General features: G+C 37.7%; 1 protein-coding gene across 2 annotated transcripts in view; it reads right to left on the reverse strand.

The window, feature by feature from the left end:
- LOC108235825 (dynein heavy chain 9, axonemal) overlaps window positions 1–20,568 on the reverse strand; it is a 194,607-nt gene that overhangs the window by 29,808 nt on the left and 144,231 nt on the right. For both annotated transcript variants that reach the window (XM_037980602.1, XM_025005916.2), the window contains exons 53-59: window positions 20,311–20,475; window positions 18,612–18,752; window positions 15,960–16,130; window positions 15,684–15,806; window positions 11,878–12,071; window positions 9,483–9,631; window positions 4,866–4,993 (exon numbers count right to left, since the gene is read on the reverse strand). In XM_037980602.1, coding sequence (XP_037836530.1) covers window positions 4,866–4,993; window positions 9,483–9,631; window positions 11,878–12,071; window positions 15,684–15,806; window positions 15,960–16,130; window positions 18,612–18,752; window positions 20,311–20,475 — 1,071 coding nt within the window. The remainder of the gene's footprint in view (window positions 1–4,865; window positions 4,994–9,482; window positions 9,632–11,877; window positions 12,072–15,683; window positions 15,807–15,959; window positions 16,131–18,611; window positions 18,753–20,310; window positions 20,476–20,568) is intronic.

Below are 20,568 nucleotides of genomic sequence, written 5' to 3' on the forward strand. Positions count from 1 at the left end.
TTGCAAATCACACATAAAGATCACTTGTGATGGACTGCCTCCACACATATGACATGAATTAACCAATGAATGATCATGAAGATATTTACTCAGCTATGCAAATCATGAAGGGGTGCCAATAATGGTGAGCAGGACTGTATATATATATATATATATATATATTTTTTTTTTTTTTTCTGCGCTCCTCATACAGCTCTCATTTTTTGCTTTTTCTGCTTCATGTTAAGTGTGATATCAAACAATACCAAACCACACAGTGACTGTTTGTTCCCTTTAAACAGGCTGAATGGCGGATGAAAAGCTTGAAGGCATCTGAGATACTAATTAAGGTTAGAACTTAGTTTAAAACATGACTAAAATGCAATAATTAACAATCTCTTTAGGGATACCATTAAATCTGACTGTACTATTTTAGGCTAACTTGTAAAATAAACAAATATTTTTTATTCACAGTTGTTTGTTTACTCAGTCACATATTGAAGGCCTGCTGATATACATTAGAAAGTTGCTTTTAACTGAATCACTTTTTGCAAGTAACAAAGCCTTGTTTGAATGAGCTGTCAGTGTACCAACAAATTTATCTGCATCTGTGACTGTGCCACGAAAATGGATTCTGTAGTGACTCTAAGATTATGAATTTGTAAATGCTTATGAAAATCTGAATTATAGCAGCAAAGACATGTAAAAATATAAACTAGAATATTTCTGAAGTAATTTTGAATGGTGCAAATGCAGCCATTTGTTTTTGAACAGCCTCTGTGACCACTATTTTGAAACTTAAGCAACATCCTCTTCCTGTTTCCCTTTTGTTAATTTTTTAGAACTTTATATGCTGATATCTGCAGCACTTCTTCCTTAATTAATTTCAAAATTAGGTTCTAACCAGAGAAAAAATATCTGAAATTATACAAGATTTATAAGTACAACCATGAAGGAATATTATAACTAAGAAGAACCTGCTTAATGACATTATATCCAGCGACTCAATCTACTGAGACTCTAGTTGCCATGGTGATTTCCACTTTTTCTAGAGAGCAGAGGAAGAGCACAATGCACCACTCTTCATCAGACAGGCGGACAAAAACGCAAAGTAGAAACTGAGCCTCAGACAGTCACTGCCTGAAAACAATAAGTTGTATCAAAGAATTTCTTGAACCCTGAGTGGAAAAAAATTATGCTGGCTAAACATGTCACATTTTTATTTATCTACAGTGTTTTAGGTAGGAGATATGGCAGGTTAAAATAAAATAATAATAAAATAACTCCACTTCAGGTTTTGAAGAGAAGTTGTTGTACTGAAGTACAATAAGGGGCAATATGAACTCTGGGGAGACTTGGGAGTAAACCTTAGGTCTTGTGGCCGGGAGCGACACACTGGGTGAAAAAAGTTTAAAAAACAAACAAAAAGGTTTTAATGTGTCAATTGTAAATATGGAGAAGTTATGAGCATGAAAGTAGTTTAAAATCACAACACGTCTGATTATTTCACAGGGTCGACACCAGCATTCTGTGAAGCTTAAAGTGCCTTTTTTTTTGCAATTACTTATAACACCATACAATATACTGCTGCTAAAAGTCAAAGCACATTATTCATGATTAAGGCACATGTTTTGGTGAGTTTTATTTTTTATGTTTTTTGTTAGCAGCACAAGAAATGTGTAGTATATTAAAAATAATGATGAAAAACGGAAAAAGAAACTTGCCTAATTATAATAAGGGTGCTTTATGGTTTATGCACTAAGGCACCATTAATGATACATCAGCAGTCAGTAGGTATTCCATCATTCTGATGATATTATCAGACTAAATATCCACATTGATCTTCAAGATTTTTGCCAGCGTAAAAGACTAGGGTAAAACTATCTTGTTTAGAGGCTTCAAAGAAAAGCTTTGGAACTTTGTAATTTTTGGCTGTTGTTGTTGGTACAAATAGGATTTGCCCTGATCCTCCAAGAATTTGAATGAATCAACTCACTAAGGTCATGATTTTCCAACGAGCATGTGAAGTCACAGAGCAAATGTGCACAGTGATGATTCATCTTTACATCTGCAGCTAAAATGACTTTTAAACTAAAATAATTTTCTGAAACGTTTATGTTTCTAAACGCTATCAAATCTATCTGACTGACAGATAGAGAACACTAGTCTTGAGGATTTTCATCACTCCTATCCATTCTCCTTTCTGTCACTACCTTCAAATAGGGTGGCTTTAGCAGTAAATGTGCAAAGAGGATGCTGAGTTTAGGCCATGCGTGGCCAATATGGGATATTCAGCTCCAATCTACCCGATTGATTGCCTCTCAGTCTCCCCTCTCCACCTTTCCAGTGGGCTGCTTTAAAGTTTCTGCATCTCCCTCTCTCGGCCCCATCAAAGCAGAAGCTGCTGTTCTCAAGTATAATTACCTGTCTGGAAAAGGGGAACCTGCCATTGACCCAGCCCTCCACTGATGGAGCTGGGATGGCAGCAGCAGAGTAAAACCATGAAACTAGAGAAGTGTGGGTTAGGCAGGTGGAGGAGAAAAGAGAGCGGGTAATAAAGCAAGAAATTCCAGTGGAAAACACTATAAGACTCGGGTATGAGAAGTTACATGGCAAAATGAGAGGAAAACGGTGGAGAACATATTGTTGGTAAACTAAGGAACCCGATGAGAACATTACTTTCCTTACCCTTGGTTTTCCTCCCTCTCCTTGTTTGGTGCCACGGGGGTGGCTCTTGGCAGGCAGACTATCAGACAGTCAATGAGAAAGTGAGTGGGAGGTTTGTTGCTAGGGGGACAAGCCCTTTTTAATCCTCATCGATCGACATTCTTATGCTAAGGTAATTAAACAACTTTTTGTCTGTGCTATCCTGGCTCTGAAGAAGAGAGCAGTGCCATCCCAACAATCCTTCTTTCTCCCTCTCTTTTTTTAAACTCCACCAGCTGTGTGAATTAAAAGAAAAGGCTGTCCCACAGTGCCGGGTCTGCGGTTCATATCTGTCGATACTCCACATTAGAATTCCACCAAGGTTTTCACTTAAAATGCAAAAACCAGCCTTGCCCTCCAGATAAGAGGAGAACAGACACGGCGGCTCAAGATATTGTTCTGTTTAATGCTGTGGCGCTTTAAGTCAGGGAAGAAAAATAAAAAATTCTGCAGAAAATTAAATTCAGCTCTTGTGCAGACAAACCTTTCAGGACAGCAAACACCCAAATGAGTATATGCACTGAAAAGCACATACATAACACCCCTAATTCACAATACATAGAGATCAAGGAAATCCCACCAATAACCATTTCCAGTTCAAAACAGTTGGACCCTACAATGGAGTCAGACACAAATGTTTGAGATGGAAATGTTAATTTTGGTTTCTAGAATAACTGCAGTACATTATATTCTTTTGGGATCATAAAGAGAGCATCAGTAACTTCCAAACTCACATTTGAAAAGATGTCAGAGAATTAGTAAGTGGACAGGACTGGTCTAATTAAAACATACAACCTGATAAAATTATTATTACATTTACTGATGATAAATAGAAAATATTTCTTTGTTTGATAACTGTAATTCCAGCCTGTTTATGTCAGCAGACATGCTCCATTTATACATCAGTTGATTATTCACTCATTGGCAGGGTTTTTTCAGCACAGGTAATCCACTGACCAGGCATCAGAACCTCTTGAAACTCTAACTTATTTTTAATAAAAGTACGACATGTTCATACTTTCCAGTGTTTTTTATGTTTATTCTGTCTTATATCTCTGTGATCAAGAACTGTCTCACCGTAGCCATAAGAATGAACAGTGATCAAAATCTAGAGCAGGGCAGGTTATTTAAGAATTTTTTCTACCAGCTCCTTTGTGGTTTCTTCAACATGTTTTGCTGTTGAACAAGTTGAGCACCATGGGATGGTCTGCTCTGAAAAGACAATTTTATACTCTCCAAGTGTTTAAAATATCATGCGTGGACATGTTTTTTATTTATTTATTTATTTTTTTGTAACTGTATATTAAATTATGAGGCTTTTTATTTCTTTAAAAGCTTCAGTGTGATTTTTTTCTTTGTGCCCTGCAGGAGAGACACCCTTAAAGCATGTTTTATTCAAAACAAATTTTTAATGACTTAAATTTTACCTTTACTTGAGTAGATTTTTACACAAATAACTTTACTTGTACTTGAGCAAAATTTTAACGGAGTAGCTGTACTTTTATTTGAGTACAGTGTTTTAGTACTCTTTCCACCTCTGGCGCTTTGTGTATGTGTTGTGAATTAGTCTCAGCTAATACAACTATGTTTTAGCTCATTATCTTTACAACTGATTAAGTTATAGCCATTTTTGTCATTGCTAATTTTGATTAGCTGTGGCAGCTGTCTAGAATTGGGGTGACTCAGAAAGGTAATCAGTTGTAGACGTACGCCCTATGATAGCTTTCAAAGAGCTTCATTGAATTATGTCCATTGCTTCATGAGATATTTTGCTAACAGACTAACAGGGTTGATAACAACAGTTAATGACAAAGCTTTAAATAAAGATCTTGTGCAATATGTAATAATTGAAATATGGGTTGGAGATGATGTCAGTTGGCTGTCAAGGCCAACTTGAATTGGGTTGACACCAAAGGTGGTGATGATTACTTTGTGAGAGTTTTATAAAATTCTGTTCTGTGATTAGGGTAAACTTGGCCAAAAACATTATTGTCCTTTCGCTTTTCAGCTAATGTTTTTCCTATTGTTCACCCTATCAGACAATACATCGTTTATCAAAGTTTCACGAAAATGTTGAGTGCAGTTTCATTGTGTATAATGAAATTAAGTGATTATCTATATATTTTACAAAGTTATATTTCATTTTGTAGTTGTACAGAATGCATCAGGATGTGCTCTACCTGCAGTATGACCCAGTGACCTTTCTCAGATGCCAGATGAAGGGCTTGTTCCGCTACAACCTCCTGGCCTTGACCCAGAGACACATTGTGGAAGTTGTTGTTGTTAAATGTATAACCCAGCTTCTTCCCTGGAAGTCAAATAAGACACATTTTATAACATTTATATATAAAAAAAAACATTACATTACATGTGAGGATATAATAAAGAAACTAAGTGTTTCTTCCAAGGTCTTTAAATCAGTAGGATACAACATCAAATATACCTGTGACATAATAAACACTTGTGACTTTACTGAAGATAAATCGTAATGCAGTAGTTTTGTGTGAAAATGCAATTTACTGTCACTGTTTGATACACCTTAAAGAAAAGGGTTTTATTTTGTTCTGCTATTCTTAATAAGGGTGAGAGAAGTAGAAGTAGTCAAGGCAGGTAAAAAGCTGTTAGGATTCAAGGAGTGGACAATATAGCTTGGGGATGCTGATTGCAATAGGAAGTTGTGCTATGCACACCTCTTCATTGTCACATGAGGACCATACCAACACCTGTGGCATACCTAGGTGTTGGTTCCAATTTTTAAAATTGGATAACAGATAGTTTGTTCCAGTTGCTTGTGATAGTTTCCCTGGAGGCATTTTGTGGTGGTTGCAGCAGAACAACGGGGTGCTGATATCACTTTTAGGAGCTATTTAGTCCCTATAACACCAAATTCTGTGTGCAAATTCTCAGCACAAAAGTCAAGCTTGCATCTGGTATGAGTTGGACCTTGCCTGGTCCTTATCTTTGATCCTGTTTGTGATGTACATAAATGGAATCTCAATGAGCAGGGTGTCTGTTTTGGGTCTCATCTCTGCTTTTTGTAGTTTATGTGGTTTTTCTGATGTCTATAAACCATGACCTCTAGCGTGGATTGGAGTGGTGGCTGGGCTCAGTCTAAGAGATGGGGTGAGTAGCTTTTGCAACTGGGAGAGCTCAGAGAAGAACTGCTACTCTTTCAAATCAAAAGGAGTCAGTTGATGTGGTTTAGACATTCAATTAGGATGCCTTCCTCTGGAGGTATTCTGAGCACACCCCACTGGGAGGAGACCATAGGATAGACTCAGAACCGACTGGAGGGATTATCCTCATTGCCCTAGGAACGTCTTGGGATCCTCCATGAGGCACTGGAGAGTATTGCTGGGGAGGAGGATGTTTCCCTCCTGGACCTGTGACTTCTGCAACTTGACCTCAAAACTTGACAAACATTTTCCTTACTTTCTTTTCTGTCATCTAAATCAGGTGAGAGTGGCCAGTGAGAGTGCATTGGACTGACCAAATGTATAATTCTCATGCAGAACATGTATGCATAGTACTTGAAATATATGTAAAGGTCTACGATTTATTGCAGTCTAAGCTGTTCTTTTGTAATATTGATATTGCGCTCACTGACATGTTGTGCCGCACTAATTCTTAGTAGTCATAACCTTCTGAAAACAGGAGTCTAAATGTTTTATTTTTTAAGCAGAAAGTAAGAAATGTGAAAGACAAACCAGAATTACTGGTACTAAACATAGAGGCACCAGAAAAGTAATCTTATTGGCATCTATAGCACCTCACACCTATTTGACAGTGTTTAGCAAAAACCAAACATAGCAGATCAGCACAAACACCTCATACCAGCTGTCAAGCACAATGTTGGAGGGCTGATGATTTAAGCTTGTTTTGCAGCCACAGGACAATTGAATCAACCAAGACCTCCTCTAGAGTCAAATGTGAGACCATCTGTCTGACAGCTGAAGTTTGGATAAAATTGGGTCAGGATGCAACAGACCAATGATCCCAAATACAGCAGCTAATCTATAACAGAACGGCTGAAAATAAACAGAATCAAGAAGTTGCAATGGTCCAGTCATAGTCCAGACCTCAATCTGATTGAAATGCTGTGATGGGATGTTAGGAGAGCTGTGCAGAAAGAATGTCTTCAAACCTCAATGAAATTATTCAATGTTGTAAAGAAGGGTAGCCCAAAAGTCCTCCACAACCATTTGAGAGACTAATTTTTGAAAGATTTTAAAAATACATGTTTTCAATTCATGTTGGGTTTTTTTTTCTAATTTGAAGACTTTTTGTGGCCCAACTGATTTTTATTACGTAGTGAACAAAATTATTCCATCCATCCATTTCTTTAACCTGTTTCTCCATTCCTGGTCGCGGGGAGCTGGTGCCTATCCCCAGCATTCACTGTGCACGAGGCGGGGGACACCCTGGACAGGTCGCAAGTCCATCGCAGGGCCACATATAAACAAACGAGACAAACAACCATTCACACTCTCACTCCCACCTAGGGACAATTTTAGAGTCACAAAATTATTTAAATCCACAAATTTTCCTCTAGTTTTATTAGTTGATTCAACACAGGGATTTACCTAATCATATTCAATCTGTACGTTACAACATAAAGTTGCAAAATTAATTTCAGATGGACAGATCTACATAGTCCTAGACACTGTGTACATTAAAATATCTCTATGACCATAATGACCTCAATCTCAAGACTTAGCAAATAGTGAGGGTTTGTCTCCTGCAGAGCATGCAAAATCCCATCAACTATCTAATAAGAATCTAATTGTGCTCTAATACCGATGATAAAAGCCAATAATGAAACAATCCCCCAGTTTTTGGTTCAGGCAGCTGCAGCTCATCAGCACTTCTGCAGTAAAAACTGGGTACTCGGAGCTTTACTTTCACTGAGTATGCTTAAAGAAAAGCCGTTGATAATCAATAATAACGCCCCTCTCAGGCAGTTCAAGAAAGATTGCTCTCACTTTTGTTAGGAGAAGCTGGTGCTTTTTACATAGCAGACAGACTCTGTGGCTGATTTACCCACCTGATGCTTAAAAACACTCGTGACTATTGGTTTAATCTGGACAATAATGGCTTTTAATTGTCATGGAGAATTGATTCTATTCTAAATTAATTTCCGAGGACCTTCAGACAGAGACAAAGTCAAACCAAATATTGTAAACAGTAAATTAAATGAATTACTTGAATATATTGACACTTGAAATTGCACAAAGACTTGGTCTCTGTGTTGGAGACCCTGTAGGGACTTCTTTGTTCCAGTAAGCTGATCCAATCTCTGCTCTCTGAATATTTCATAGAACCAACTTCAAATACCCACAGACTGAATTATTTGGCAACAGATTCAAAGTGTCAGGCTGTGATGGTCCCCTGTTCCAGGTCAGAACAAAAGCCTGAACTGTTTTTGAAAAGAATAAATAAAAGAAGGAAAAAAATCCAAACAGCATGTTCTGCTGCCACATACTTTATTCAAAGAGGAATGTAAAATAACTGTCAAACCAATGACATTTACTTTCTGCTGCCCCGAACACACCAGTAGTGTCGTTTCATATATTTATGACCTTTAGTATAATCCTCTTAATCTACCCAGAGAGTGTTGAGTGTTGGCAGTGATAGTTGATATTACAGCAGAGGCTGTTGTTCTGCCTGATACACCTCAGCAGTGGGAAAGAAATCATTCATGCAGGTAAAAAAAAAAAAAAAATCAACAACAAACATAACATGCATCTTCCTTCAATATGAAAAAACAGTTCAAACATTTTGAAGTGGGCTTCTGTCTTTAAAGTTATGAACAATTAACATCTTGTAGATAGCTCTCTGAATGACCTGAGGTTGGAAAAATAAAGTTTAAATCTGATCAAATTTTCATAGTAATTTATGCAAAGACTATTTTATAAACCTTCACATTGCTGTCAGTTTCACATTAGACAGTTGTTTTAGCAGAAATATTATAATATTCCAGCAGGAAGTGCACCACGCTGCGCCGGAAGTACCAGACGGCTGCTGCTGCTGTTTGTATTTGCAAAAAAACAGAAAAAAAGACCATGTAATATAAAATTATAATGATTATAATCATAATTTAAAAGCCTAGCATTCCTTGAAAGAATGCAAATCGCCTGCCGCCTTTTATGCAAAGAGTTTAAGACTAAGATCATTTTATAATGAGAAGGCACAGAGTTATAGCTGGTCAAACCATCAAAATCTGTCAAAAATTGTTATGTGAGACCTCATGTGATGTTAGTGCCTTAAGTTTGTGTTGAAGATCAGTCTCATCTACTACCACACCATATTTTAGCTCAATATCTGCAAATATGGCCAGGTTACAGCTAATTTTGTGTAGGTAAGGTTGATTAGCTGTATTGGCTATCTCAAATTCAGTTGACTCCAAAAATTAATCAGTTGTTGATGTACATTCAAGGACGTTTTTTTTTTTTTAAGTTTAATCAAAATATGTCCAGCCATTTATGAGAAATCTTGCTAACAGACAGGCAAATAAGCATATAGTGTTCAATTGAACCACATTAAAATTTTTAAGATTGCACCACTTTGTTCTTGGTCTCATTTGGAGTACCTGTTGGCGTATCAATCTCCATTTTACAGCAGGTAAGATATTAACTGTTCATAACTTTTCTACAAAGCCTCCATTCAACAGATCTGATCTATTCCTTTATTACAGAAATGACAAAAGGCTGACATGCCTGCTTCAGTAAAAGTGCAGAACTCACTTTAAGGTAGAATTATTTTGGTCTCATTAAAGATAAAACAAGTAAGAGCATTACCATGTTTCTCAACATCCTTCAAAGGATCCACTCCAGGAGAGAGGATGAAGAACATGGGTGTAGCTGCTCCTGACTCTTCAAAGGAGACAGCAAAGTCCAGTGATCTGCCAATCATGTACTTGTTTCCAAGTTTTTCTTCGACAAAGTCTCTGTGGGGAAGATCAGGACTCGTTTGTTATTGTTTGTAACTAACAAACTGAATAACATTACATTGAGTATTTTAAAGACTGTTTTTTTATCATTTGGTTATTAAATCTGTGATTTTTTTTTATCTTGCTCTATTAATTATTATTAATACTACAAATACTACTTTTAATAGATGTTATCACCTTTAGTCATTTTGGTTGCATATTGGTGTCAGGGTTGGGGTGTTTTAAGTTGTTGTTTGGTCTTCTGTATTTTTTTTTTTTAATGAAAATCAAATACAGAAGGCTAGTTTGATTTTCATTAAAAAAAAGTCCAAACAACAGCTCAAAACATCGAAATCATGAAAAATTGCTGCTGATAAGTGTTCTAGCAAGCATGGTTCTCTCATTTCTTGTAAATGAATATTAAGCTCACACAATACATAAACCTTATAGACAGCTTATGATGTAGTAGAGCAGCTCAGAGAACATTATGTAGGATTTAAAAAGGTCCAGTTGTAATTTTTTTTTTTCTAAATTATCTTTTTTTTTCCCAAATTATGACCAAGTTATCACCATTCTTGTGTTTTATGTATCAGGACATAATTAAAATGATCTGGTTTATAGTAGGTTCTAAAATGATTTAAAACTAATATCAAGTGTTCAAGTGTTCCACCATGGTAATATTTAATAAACTACAGTTGTAAAACAAAACCAAACGGGGAAAGATAAAAAAAAACTAATTTCACCCTTGTCGATTTTTTAGCATTTGGGAGGGAAAGAGACTAGCCAGGAGCTGCTGATCAAATGTACAGATTTACTTGTCATTGAGTGTGAAGACCTTTATAAAATCACGCTGTTTGGCAGTTAGAAAGGTCATTTCCAATCTATTTGGAGTCCATCAGTATACAGAGGAAGTGGAAAACTTTTAAGACAGCTGCCAGCTTTCCCAGGAATATGTCCATTCCATTCCCAGCAAACTCACCCCAAGGTCAGACCATGCGATGCTCAGAGAAATGACAAAAAAACAAAAAAACAAAAAACAAAGCTCCTCCTCAGACTCTACAAGCCTCAGTTAGCAGGTTAAAGGTCAACATTTGTGACAGGGTAATTAGAAAAAGACTGAAGCAGTTAAGACTTGTTTGGAATAGTTGCAGGATAAAGCCTTATTTCTCTAAAAAGAACATGGCAGGATGACTTAGGTTAGCAAAGTTTCATCTGAACAAACCAGAAGACTTCTAGGGCACATGTGTCGACACATGAGACCAAAGTAGAGCAGCTAAAATGCACAGGGAAAAACAAGACACACAGTGATGAAAGGCAGATGATTTGGACTTGTTTTGCAGCTACAGGACCTGGACAGCTTCTAGTCAAGGAGTCAACCATGAACTCCTCTGTAGACCAAAGGATTCTAAAGTCAAATGTGAGACCACCCATCTGACAACTTATGATTAGAAAAAAACTGGGTCAAAATGCAATAGAACAATGACCCAAACACAGCAACTCATCTACAAGAGAACAGCTGAAAAAGAACAGAATTGAGGTGTTGCACTGGTCCAGACAAAGTCCAGAGCTCAACCAGATTAAAATACTGCGGTGGGACCTGAAGAGAGCTGAGCAGGAACAACTGTCTGCAAAACTTATTATACTGAAGCAACACTATGGAACCACAACCATGTGAGAGACTGAAAGAGATGAAAAATCAGAGTTGTTGGTTTTAAAGAATGTTGTACAAGGTGTTGGTTCATGGGGTGAACTTAGTCTTTCACACACAAAGTTTCCATTTTGACTTAATTTTTGTTTAATAAACAACAACATGGTGGAATCTGTTGTGTGTTTTTGTAGGTTTGATGTAAGATTTGTTTCATTTTAGAACCTGATAAAGACCAGATCATTTTTACATCTTGATACAATGAAAACCAATTTTTCCCCATCACTGTAGTCTTTTTTTGAACATCCTCAGAACTATTGTGATAATGTATGCACACTGACACAAATAATCAAATGTCAGTATAGTGTGGGTCAGGTATGTTTAAAACTAACTACGAATTGTAAAAAATAAGCCTAAAGTTTGGTACATTGTTGTTTCTGATTTTTCAGGCAGCTTGCATGTGTAATTGCAGTGACATTGGAGCAACTATAAACAGATATGAGCACATGTGCCATGTCAACTTGCAGAACAAGCCAAAGGGTAAATTCTTCAACCTTTTCCTTTTACCCAAACAGCACAGAATACAGAACAAAGGTCATACTGGAACTCCAGCCCTCACCTGATGGCGTACGTCATGCGGTCAGGCCTCAGGCTCCTCATAATGCACAGCCTCTGCAGAGAGGATTTGCTCTTCCACTCCTGAGGGAATTTCTCTTTCTCTGGACACTCAGACTCTACAAACTTCTTCCAGCGCTTAGCTGAACCTTCAATGTCTCGATCCAGGTTTCTGAACTCTTCCATGGAGCAAAGTGTCTGTTGGTATAATATTTTTTTAATAAAATGGCCAAAAAGTTCTGCCACACTGTGATGAGTCATCCACATTCAAGTTTTCAATCCCTTTCTTTGAATGCAGCGAAATGACCGTCTTTCTTTGCAAAATTTAAAAGAAAAAACAAAAAGACCAAAAAACAAGACAAAACAGAGGATTGCTTATCTTTTCCTCATCCCAAAATGAATAATAATAAGCGCTGAGTAAACACAGTCCCTTTCATATCTCCATGGGGGTTGAGGGAAATATGCATTCATTGCAGAAACAGTGGGGGCTCCATGAGCTGACAGGCACCTTATCACATCTGTGGAAACGAGCAACGGCGGCCTCAAGCAGGTATTTACTCCCTGACAAGAACACTACGAATCTCAACAATTTTTGAAGAAATGTTGATTGTGCCAATGCCGCTACTGCCTAAAATTCCAACAAACATCAACTTTTTTTTTTTTCTACAAAGCCCAATAATAATTTGGAACTTACATTTGCAATAATCTAAAATGATAAAATACTATTTTGATGTACAAACTGTACAAGAAGTGTAATGAGAACATAGATAAATAGAAATGTTAGAGCTACTGCCAGTGGCTCATTATGTGTCACCATGTTACCCACAAACATGTGTCTGTAAAACCAAAAGACTGGCAGACAGAAATATAGTAAATGGTAATGCCTCAAATAAAATGTCACTGTGTGAAAACTATAAGTTGTGTTTAAAGAAATTCTGACTCATAAGTGGCAGAAGTGTCTGATGGTCACATGTTCATTTTTAGGAGTCTAAAGTGTTCATGTAGATGATATGACAAGTTAAAAAGACCCTTCTTTTTAAAGTTTAAAGAGAAACTTCTGAGCTCAGACACAGTGGGAGTCAGTAAGTTTGGGTGTGTGCACTCTGGGGGAATTTGAGAGAAATCCACAAAAGCTATAATCAGTATCTGATTGGACTGCAACTGTTTGCAACAAACTGCAAATGACATTCTTGGGGGAGCCTCCAAAATGACTCAAAACATTTGTGGGGGTTCTCAACTTATTTGTCTTAGTTGCAGGGCCTTGTTGTTTTGTGACATGGATTTTGTGCTTGTTCCAAAACAAATTCCAAGAAAAATGTTTTCCCAAATAGTTGGAGAGTCATAATGGACATCTTGAACCCTTCTCAATTTAGTTTCTGTAATCCTAGAGTGCTAGAGTTGTGTTGTTATTGTTTTTTTTTTTCAATTATTTCCCGTTCATTTATTTTTTTGCTACTGTATGAAAATGTTTCTCTATTGTATTGTAATTTAACAAATAGACTGCAATGTGACTATTTGGTAATCACTCAGCCATGGTGCAGAACTTCTGTTCAACTTCATAGAAGGTTTCTTCTTTGAGCTGTCCTTGTGACACCTGTGTTTCCGTTTGACAGCCGTACAGCCCCAGTCGAAGTCCCTACCTGTCACGGTCCCTGGAATGGATTATGCTGACACTGGGCTGAGTGCTTGATGCCATTTGAGGCTCGCTCACCATAGAAGCGGAAAAAATGACAAGAGGAGTGGCCTTTTACAGCGGCACCCACATCACAGTTATTATTATCTTTCATTTTGTTTATTTTCCACAACTCCGGCAATTAATGTGTAAATACACACAAGCCACAGACTCTCAGTGTAGGTGTATTGAAGCAGATGCTGGTTGCAGAGAAAGCAAAACCTAACCTGCTTTTGTTTGTAGGCAAACATACAGTGTTTTTAGGAGCTTAATGCTTAATTGAAAAAGAACTGTGTTTTAAAATGTCTACTGTCCAAGTCTAACCATGCCAAGAATAAATAATAATAATAATTTGAAAAACTGATCCAATTCTGCCTATCTTCAATTCAAAAGTGTACTCAAGTAGATTAAATTATAAACATGGGGGCAGTTGCAAAGATATGTACAAAATGGACTGAGGCCAATAGAACAAAATAATGTGCCTGAGCTGTAGCGCTCCAAAATCCTATTGTTGTATTTGGAGAAAGTTTTTGCTATTTTTTGCTAAATTCCTTTACACCATACGTAGTGGTACCAAAAGTCATAGCACCCTATTCCCAACTGAGCCGCATGTTTTGATGGGAATTTTATAGGGGTATTTCTAAAGCTCTTGGGACAATAGCAAATAAAAAAATCATGAAAGAAACGGAAGAATAACAACCAAAACCTTTAAGGCTGCTTCAACGCTTATTTATTGGCACCATCGACTAAAACGTGAAGTTTTTGTGCCAACTTTCACATGGGAAAAACTTTCAGGAAGCTACTGAAATGTTTCCAAGACTCACACACTAGACAAGATCTGTTTTTCTGCAACTCGTCACCACAAGCCCAGAGGGACATAAGACAAAGAGGCTCTCAGCTTGTTTAATTATCACAGGTGGGGGGCAACCTATTAGCCCTGTTCAGTGGAGAATACGCCAGCTCCCCAGGGATTCCTCCTCTGCTAATATTGTCAAGAGAGTCAAGAAATCAGAGAATCTTATCATCCTTTAAAGCCTTCCGGCTGATTATGCTTCCCAGTTAGATAAGAAAATCTAGTGACAGAATTTGATTACAGAGGCCTTAAACATCGAGAGTGTGTTGAGTGCAGTAGGAAACCGTTCTTTCTGAACTCGCAAAGGGGGTTAGGTTAAGTTAATATTGTAGGCGGAACAGACTGAAAAATTTATGAGCGTACGAAACAAAAAGACATGCTGCTGGAAGGATTTAGTTTGCTGCTAAACTGATTTGACAACAGAAGGAAAATACATTGGAAGGCAGGGTTTCTTCAAGAGAGACTGTGACTGTGCAGAGTTTGGTTTTATTGCCCTTTTATTGTGAAATGCTCCAGGGTCACAGAGCAAAGTGGGTCTCTGATTAATCACATGCTGTCAGAATAAAGATCTGTCTGAAACTGATGTAGAAACTATAGGCATTAGTAATGCTGTATTGTCTGTTTTCTGAGAGCTGTTGCTGAAAGATTTTGCACAAATTGCATCATTTGAAGCAACCCCACAAACTGTGGGAGGCAGCTAAGGGCTAAAAGATGCAGAGGGAGAGTTAAGATCTCAGTATTGCCTCTCAGACATGACAGGCTGAGAAAAAACGTTGGTTTGAAAGGACATGGCAGCTGAGATTTTATCATCATTTTGAAGAGACTTCAACATGGAGGAGCATGTAGGAGACAGGATAGAAAGCGGGGCATCATTAAAAATCTGTACACATTATTTATTAAGAATTCACTATTTTAAAAAAGGATAGACCAGTCAACTTTGAAGTGAATTCTGTCAAATACTTAGCTTCCGAGTCTTAACATCTGTGGTCTTCATTTCCTCCTTTGGCCAGGTAATTATTCCTGCAGGGTATCTGATTACTGGTAAGGCATAGCTGTTTATATATATATATATATATATATATATATATATATATATATATATATATACGTACATATAATTTAATTGCTAAAAGATTAGAAATTATTTAAGATAGTATCACTTCTTAATGGTGTTACTCAAGAACTTCAAGAAAATATAATGGTATCCCTTAGGATTTCCGAATAAGAACTCAGCTTAATCCTGCTGTCACTCTATTTAGAAGACAACGGCTTTTTTTCTCTTTACCTTGATCCCTCCCCAGGAGTGGTTGGATAGAAAATCCACTGGTGATGTTACACCTGGTTGGACAGGATACCTCAGGAGGAAGTCCAGCTCTGCAGGGTTTATTTCATTATTCATCAGAAGGACCTGGGGACATGATGGACAAGAAGCCATTGTTGGATTTTCAGCACAAACTGCAACTGCTTTCCACATGATTACGTTCCGGCAGAACTCGTAGTCTCAAAGCAGGCTTGTTCTGAAAACATCCCATGCAGAAGCGAAAGCTGTTTCCCTCCCTACCTGGAACACGAGCTGAGCCATGTATGTGAGCTTGTCACACTCAAACAGGCCTCTAGTGGTGTACTGAAAGACCGAGAAGGTGATGCTGTCTGTTAGGTTGGACACCCACTGCTTCAGAGCTTCATCTGGCTCTGCCTTCAGAACCGCTTGCTGAAAAACCACGCTGAACGCCTGGGGACACCAAAGAGAGGGAAAAACACAATTCAGTATCTGAAGTGAGACACATGCTACAAGACGGCAGAGCTAGGCAAAAGTTCTCTTTTAATTGTGTTTAAAATAAAATTCATTTCACATTTGGATAAATCAGTTAACCTGGAGATATTGATTTTAATTGGATGCTGATAGGCTAAGTCAAAAAGAGTAAGCCTTGTTAGTTTTATGGATTTTCAATAACTTACTGACCTCAGAAGGGCTGCAAATTTAAACCTATCACTAATGTGAAGTGTCACTAATTACAATCAAGCTAAAGAACTGCTTTTTAAATGATCTGCATGAAAAGATTCCACTGTAGCTATTCAAGGAAATTGAGTCTGACATATAAACTTTCTAAATTATGACTGAAGCAAGTCCATTTCTGAAACATTCTAAGCAGTACACAAGTAAACTCTACAGATATTGTCAGAAGCCGAGGAGAACGAGAGGAACCCAGAGTGCAGACTCATTTCAAAACTGAAAATTTATTTTAAAATAACAAAACAAGAATGCAAAAAGCTGACGTGGCAGCTAAAAAAACTAAGACAAAAATCCAAAAATGCAAATGAAGACGAGGCGAGGTGAGGCAAGCCAATACAAGGAATGAGAAACATGGAGCAAATCAAGGACAATGAACCAGCCAGAAAGTGAAGGGTATGACTGGGTTTTAAACAGCGGAGGGCAATTAGAGGAAGTGAGCACAGGTGAGAGAAAATCAAGGAAGCAGATGGAGATGGGCGTGACAAGTAAACAGGAGCTGACTGAGGATAAATGGGGAAAGACAAGAAGCAAAGACAATGAGAACTAAACCAAAACCGATATGACAAAATAAAATAAAAGAAACAATAACCCCAGAAAACAAAGCACCAGAACATAAAGCCAAAACAGAAACAAAAATACTAGAATTCATTACAGATATTACTAAAAAAAGCTTGAAGGTGTAGACTTTGTCTTTGAAATATGAATGTTTAAATGTTGTTGGTAGTGAGAGACTACAAAACAAACTGGAGAATTTCTGAACAAAATGTTGAAGAATGCCAATGCAGCTCCTGCACAGAGAAATAATTTGAGGCCAAAATTTGACAGAGCCAGACTTATTTTAAAGCTACAGTTTGAAACCTCTTCCTGTTCTTCTTTTTAGTTTTTTTATCTTTACATACTAAATTCTTCAGAGGCTTTTGGTCAGTCTAAAAATAAAACCAAGACAAAATTGTTTTTTTTTCTACAAGATTTATGTGGCCACTGTGACGTAATAATATAACAAAAATGAACCTGCTGAATAATATACCATCAACTGACTCAGAATCTGCAGTCTCTGGATGCCATGGTGACTTCCACCTTTTCTGAGGAGCAGAGGGAGGACAGGGGAGAACACAGCACCACTTTTCACCAGACGGGCAGACAAAATGAAAACTAGAAATTGAGCCTCAAAAAAACGTCTTCTTGAGTGATAGAAACCTCTAATGGCCATACCTGCAAATTTTTATTAATCTATGATGCAATGTGTAGGAGCCATACTGGTTGAAAGACAAAAGTAAAAATTTTAAAAATGCCTGTTTTGATGTATAAACTGTATAAGTGTAAAGTTTGTGGGAGAAAGAAGTTGTTTTTTGCAAAAATTGTGACATGTTAAGCTTAGATGTTAGTGTGTGCCATCATCACACTTGAAGCTGAACATTCTATGGTAAAGTTTAAATAATACAACCTGGTACATACCTGCTTTTTACCTGGTATGTACCAGGTATGCAGTACAAACTGTAAGTGCAAGGTCTCAGATAATTTTACAATACAGCCTGGTCCCTGTAGATACGTGGTATGTAAATGGTACATACCAGATACGTACATAAGTACATAACCTGTTATTATCAGGAATGTACCTGTTACATTTCAGGTATGCACCAGGTACTTACCTGACACAAACCAGGTATGTAGCAGATAAGTACCAGGTACAAACCTTTCAAGTATAGAGTAACAAGGTATGTACGTGGTATATGCTAGGCTGTATTAGATGTTGCTACCTGATTCATTCTGAAAAAAATGGTGTAATTTCAATTTAGCATATTTCCACTTTTCTGTAAACCTGTGTGGAAAAACACATTAAAATGCACACAGTTTCATATCATGTAGCGGGTCAAGGGTATGAAAACTCAGAATGTGTTTTCCTTTGATTATATTGGGAAATAACTCGGGCAGAGGCAGCTACCTGAAGAGTCGGGAGTGATTGCAAACCATATCTCAGGCTGCCTTCTCTCAGGCTCGCTGGCTGACAATATGAAAAACATTACGCTCTACATAACCACATTAGGGAGCCACAAACACAATAAAAGCAGGGCAAAGAGCATAAAACATGATGAGCAAATGGGAAGAGGAGGGGAGAAAAGGAGGGGTGAGTGTAAAGAGGGGTCTCGCTGGGAGCCTGAGAGGTAGGTAGGAAACATGACGGGTCAATAGAGAGGCTACCTTGAGTGAGAACTGGTACATGGGGTGGATTTCATTGAGATCGTTCATTATGAAGTACAATAAGGAAGCCCGGGCTGCTGCTGGTCGGTAGTGCTCCCGAGCCTCATTGAGTTTGGCCTCTGTCACCTTGGCTTCTTTTACCTGCAGTAAAGATATCCCAGTTGAAACACTCACCTTTACATCTGCTCAGATATGCATACACACAAACACAAACACACACACACACACACGGTTTATCATTCAGCTAATGATGAGCACAATCCCATAAAACACCCTCCAGTGAAGAGCAGAGCTATTCCAGTTTCACAGCTTCACAGTTCCAATCAAAAGGCTCCCACACCGCGCAGAACACATCAATTACGTAGAGAATTTATTTTTTAACAGCTACTGCCTGTGTAATTATGTTTAGAAACGAACATCTGCAAAGGCGGCACTCATCTCCTCGCAGACAGAAGGCACTCTCTCACATCATCGTCATGCTGAGGTTTTTCACAAGTGCTTTAAACAAATGTCAGAGGCAGAGATGAGACACCCAAGCTGACATGATGTGATCTTCTGACCAAGAGATGACGGGGGAAGATCAACTGAAATACGGCAGCATTTCACAGAAGATTCTTTGAACGGTCAATGTTTACTTTAAGGTATAACTTATGAAGAATAAATAAGTTCTGCATTGTTACCTGTATTTAACTCCAAAACAAATGTCTTTTTAAAACAGTCTGATTTACAGGTGTAGTTTCCTTTGAAGGAATGCATTTTGCTTGCTGCTTTTCATGCACAAGTTTTAAACTAAGATCACCTCATGCTCAAAAATGAAAACGTTATAGTTGAGATATGTTAGCAATTGTAGTGAACAACATTTAATGTTTCCTTTGAGCAAAGATCTCAAGCAATGTGGAATAAGTCATATCTACTATTACACTAAATTTTAGCTCAATATCTATAAAACTGACTGAGCTAGAGCCACTTTTGTGTTTTCTAATGTCAGGTGGTCGTGATGGCCACCAGTCTACAAAACAAGATTAGACTGTAAAAATCCTGCTACGGATTGTACACAGGTTGTGAGTAGTTTTGGGGCCCAACAAAGAGATTAGTTAATACATTTGTGAGTGTCTAATTAGAAGGCTGTCATAAAAAACAACCTTAAAGTGATTTTTTTTCTGTTAAAAATTTAATATCTTACATGTTATAGATAGCTTTTTGATCAAACCCAGTTTGAAGAAATGGAGTTTGTTATTGACGTGATTAATGAGCAAACACCTAGTTTGATTGGAACCAAAACAAAAGTGGATTGCTGCTGTTTAAAAACAACTCCAAACACAAATAGTAGCAGCAGCAACTTGCTGTAGAACTGCTAGTGCTGCTTGAGACATTTGCTGCAGTAACACTTTAATGTTTCTGCTGGAATAACTGTGTAATCTGAAACTGATCACAATGTACTCGTATACAAAGTAGTGTTTGCATAAACCACCATGAAATATTTGAGATTGGAGTTGTTTTAAGACAGCAGTAATCCACTTTTTGTGTTTGCTTTGCTTAGACTAGTTGTTACCTTGTCAGAATTAAACTATTTCTCCAAACTGAGGTCATTCACAGGGCTATCTAACAGGTGACATTGAAATTGTTCATAACCTTTGATCAAAGGCATCAGTAAGGATTTTTTAAATCTCCACTGATTTTTAAAAGAAGTGAACAGGACCTTTTCTTCGATCTCAGCCGCAGTGCGTTTAGTCGTCTCCAGATTTTCCACTAGCTCTGTGTCCCCAAGGAAGTTTCCTGAAGCAGAGGACAAACGGGAGAGCAGGTTGTCCTCCAGGGTCTTCAGAGTGATCTTAAAACCGTTTTGCTCCTTCGTCAAGTCGGACTAAGAGACAGAGAAATAGTTTGTAAAAGCATCAACACATCAGACAGTTTCAGATGGTTAACCTGAGGGGGTTGGGGGGTTGAGGGGGTTGGG

The sequence above is a fragment of the Kryptolebias marmoratus genome, linkage group LG17, assembly GCF_001649575.2.
Source record: "Kryptolebias marmoratus isolate JLee-2015 linkage group LG17, ASM164957v2, whole genome shotgun sequence".
Taxonomy (NCBI): domain Eukaryota; kingdom Metazoa; phylum Chordata; class Actinopteri; order Cyprinodontiformes; family Rivulidae; genus Kryptolebias; species Kryptolebias marmoratus.